We start from the raw sequence: 4027 nt of genomic DNA on the forward strand, positions 1-4027 counted from the left end.
TCTTTCGTTATATATGCTTAGCAAGTCAGTCTTGAGCACATCTCATTATAACATTAGAAAGTCTCAATGACATCTTTATAACACATTTTCTTAATTCATTATAACACAATTTATTCAATGTTGGTATAATATTATTTTTCTCTATTCTACAACATGTTCTTAGTTGAAAAAAGTTATATTATTTTTCTTTGAAAGAACAAAAATAGGAAATACATTAGAAATGAGATATAAAGAGCACCGAAACAAAATGATTAACTGAAATAGACAACAACAACACAAATGAAGTAGGTGAAGACTGGAAAACTCAAATCCATACCAGACGAAATATGAAACTATAAGATATGCACACACCAGAAGAAATCTATACACACAGCAGACAAATCCACACCAAACAACGAAATTAGTTTGCAACCTGACAAAATCCACATCCACATCGAAATATATTAACACGTTAGGATTTTGGTCCCTAGAGGAATTAATTGGCTAAAGGAAAGGACTCCTCTTTCTTTATGTAGTCCTTTTTTTTTTTTAAATAATAATGATGTGGCAGTGAAAGGTATCACTGCCACGTCACTACGTGTTATGAACCGCCTATTTGGTTCATACGGATAGCAGCTCCAATAGAAAATAAATACAGGAAATGTAAATAGAGATGGAGACACACATATTTACTTGGTTCAGTACAAGGTCTACCTTCACGGGTCATTTAGATGGAAAATCTACTATAATATGAGTATTTTACAGTTTTTCATAATCTCTCATTTCTCTCTGTACAATGGAGGTCAGAGACCTCTTTTTTGGAGAATATCCTATCTTTGGATCTCTCATCGTGAGGTTGAAGATGATGCTTTGTGTTCTCGTAATAGTTGTCCTCTTATCCCTCATATTTTAGATCCTTTTATTGTGACTCTATCAATGGTAGATGAGGAAATTAACTTTATGACACTTCCCTCTTGCGTGTCTAACTTACTTTCCTCTCCTTGATCTCTTTTCTCTCTTTTTCTTCACCTCCTTCTTTCTAGTTTTCATCTGACAGTTACTTTTTCTTGTCCCCTCTTTATATCTTCTTTACTCCCTAATGATAGCCCTTTGGGCTGAGCGCTTTTCCTTATCCCCTCCTTATATTTGGCTGAGCCTGAGATGCCAAATGGGCTAAGGGGATTTTATCCCCTAACATAGGACTTAGTCATTTCATAAACTACAATGTATGTACCATATAAAAAAATGTATTCATAAAATGTTATAATCTTATAATCTAATATAAGGTTTATATGCCAAGATTCTTTGGACCATATGGTATAAGACTTGATCTCTAAATGAGAGAAGCAGATTCAAACCTCTCACCCCTGTATATACGAAATATATATATTATAAAAATCTCATTAAATTTAATATTTTTTGTAATTTGTATTTTTAAAAAATGATTCAATTCATTTAATAATAAATAAATAAATAAATATTTAAAAGAGTACAAACAAAACTCAAATAATAACTCAACTCAACTTTATTTGAGTTGAGCTTGACTCGATAATCCAAAATATCGACTCAACTCGAATCATTACATCTCTAAACGAGATGAGCTATTTCAGACACACACACACACATATATATATATATATATATATATATATATATATATAATCTTCAAACCCCATATACCAGTTTAAATAGAATTTTTCTTTACAATGCTATCTCTCATATGTTCTATCATCATTTTAGAATGTGATATTTAGTAATTAAAAATTATTTGATATAATCTACTCGTTAGTCACTTGTATGATACCACGTCAAATAATGCTAAGATAATAATAATAAAAATAAAAATAAATATATTTTTTTAAAGTGTTATAAATATAAATATATATATATATATATATATATATATATTAGCACTCTTCATAAGGATGTTAACCACCTTGTTAGATTTTTAATTTTTTCCAAGAACAAAAAATCAACTACAATAATAAATGATTATATTTTGTGATTTTGTTTTTGTTTTCTTCGATTTTTGTCATCAGCTGTTTTTTTGTCGCTTGTATGTCACGATTCAAACTGGAAAATAGAGAGGTCTCCCTCTATATTTCTTTGTTCATCGAGTGGAAGAAAATTTCGGCGTTCGAGGCCATCCGATCCGATCCTCAAGCTGACTATATATCTTCTGTCGGTACAGCGCCATGGGACAGGTCCTGGGCAGACTTCAAGGTACCCAAATTTTGTTCAAGTTCACTGTTCACGATATCCCTCTTTCTCTTTCTCTTCCTCTCTCTTCTCCAAGAAACTTGGTCAGAATGATGAGTAAAAAACGGGAATTTTGATGAACCTTGGGCACAGGTAAGCCGTGGAGGCTAAAGCAAGTGAGGCAAATAACCGATAGGGTCTTCGATCGTATTAAGAATGATTCAGGAAGGGCTAATTTGAAGTTCGAAGATTTGTATATCGCTGTTCTACTTGTGTTCAAGTAAGAGAAGAAGCTTTTGGCTTATTGGTTTATTTATTTACTAATTTTCATAAAATTAAAAAAAAGAAAGGTTATTTCAATGAGTTTTTCTTGTGATAGTGATGTCAATAAGCGTTTACCCGGACCGCATTTTGATCCACCCTCCAAAGAGCAAGTCAGAACTATGATGCAGGTACATTCCCATTCAGAACTAAGAGTAAGACCCTTTTGCATACAAGGTTTTCATTGATTGTTGTTTTCCATTTCAAACTGAATCCCGTTGCAGGCTCTTGTGAATAGTAGAACAAGATTCTAATGGCTCATGATAATTAATGACCATTTTCTTCTATATATATATATTAGTAGCATTCGAATGCAATAGTTGATATCATGATCTCTAATGTGAAGCAACTCTGTTATAGCCAATAATGGGAAACTATGTTATCTGTTATTGCTTGTATATTATCTTTCCACAAAACAATTGTTCTCAAAGATCTACAGAAGATTCTATGTAATACATTTTTTTTATTCAATCAGTATTTGCAATAGCTTGGTTCAAATTGGACTTTGTGTTATTGTCATGGGAAATTGTGTTATTGTGTTCTGTTGGTGCCTGTTGAATTTCTATGACTTACATAGCGTGGGGATAATTTTAAAAATTGTTTGGGGTGTCTCTTACAACACACCACACATAGCTTGCTAGAGCTTGATCGCTTTTACTCTTTCATGAACCACACTTATCCAGCTCTGATGATTTGTTGGATCAAACTATAGTAAGCGATCAAGCTCTAGCAAGCTATGTGTGGTATGGAAGATGAGGCAACTAACTGCTCTTTCTGTATTGGCACAAGCTTGTTCCTGTTGTCCTTTATAGGAGTCGGGCTACTTTTTTATTGTGCGCTATCAATATAGTAAGAGATAAGAGATTAAGTTAAAATGCATGGATCAAGATTTTGTTTTCTTCTTCTATAGTATTTAAACAAAACCAAAGTACATTCTGAGCAAAGATAGTACTTTGAATTCTTTAAAGTTATCATTGCTCGGAAAGCATTCTGCATTCCCATAGTTAAAGTCATGATTTTTTACTTCTTTATCTGCAGATCTGTGATCTCAACCTTGATGGAGAAATAGATCGTGAGGAATTTGTGGGATTTATCCTGCAGCTGACAACTGAGACACTCTTTGCTGTTAGTCAGGGACTGATCCTCACTTTGCTTGTGGCACCTTCAATTGCAGTGGCCACAAAGAATGCTACCGAGGGTGTCCCAGGATTTGGAAAGATGGTGAAGAAGCTGCCAAATTCGGTTTATGCATCCATAGTGACACTTGCAGTTGTGTTGTTTCAACAATCATTGCTGGACTCCAAATAGAGTGTTATTGAATTTAAGCTGAATTGATCTATATATTGTACATGCAAGGATCTGTATTTATTTTCATGCCATTTTTAGTTTGGATTGTTTCAAGGATTATGGTCCAAAGAATTTTAATCTTGCGTTTGAATTTTAATCTTGCTCGCTCTTTGTATGTAATTGCAATGAACAGCTATATGGACCTTGAATCATCCTCACCAGATATGATTTTTAATGCCTA

General features: G+C 33.2%; 1 protein-coding gene across 1 annotated transcript; it reads left to right on the forward strand.

Annotated features, from left to right (window-relative positions):
- The first annotated feature begins 2014 nt into the window (after positions 1-2014).
- LOC109009162 lies at positions 2015-4027 on the forward strand. Its single transcript, XM_018989547.2, has 4 exons — positions 2015-2202; positions 2332-2458; positions 2558-2630; positions 3538-4027. The coding sequence occupies exons 1-4, from the start codon at positions 2175-2177 to the stop codon at positions 3805-3807; spliced, it is 498 nt and encodes a 165-aa protein (XP_018845092.2). The 5' UTR covers positions 2015-2174; the 3' UTR covers positions 3808-4027.

The sequence above is a fragment of the Juglans regia genome, chromosome 7 (assembly GCF_001411555.2).
Source record: "Juglans regia cultivar Chandler chromosome 7, Walnut 2.0, whole genome shotgun sequence".
NCBI classification, from domain to species: Eukaryota; Viridiplantae; Streptophyta; class Magnoliopsida; order Fagales; family Juglandaceae; genus Juglans; species Juglans regia.

Excerpts from the sequence above, each read along its gene's own strand:
- LOC109009162 (XM_018989547.2), top strand. The coding sequence starts at position 2,175 with ATGGGACAGGTCCTGGGCAGACTTCAAG. Across the intron at positions 2,203-2,331 it reads GGTCCTGGGCAGACTTCAAG|GTAAGCCGTGGAGGCTAAAG; the intron begins GTACCCAAATTT and ends CCTTGGGCACAG. Across the intron at positions 2,459-2,557 it reads GCTGTTCTACTTGTGTTCAA|TGATGTCAATAAGCGTTTAC; the intron begins GTAAGAGAAGAA and ends TTCTTGTGATAG.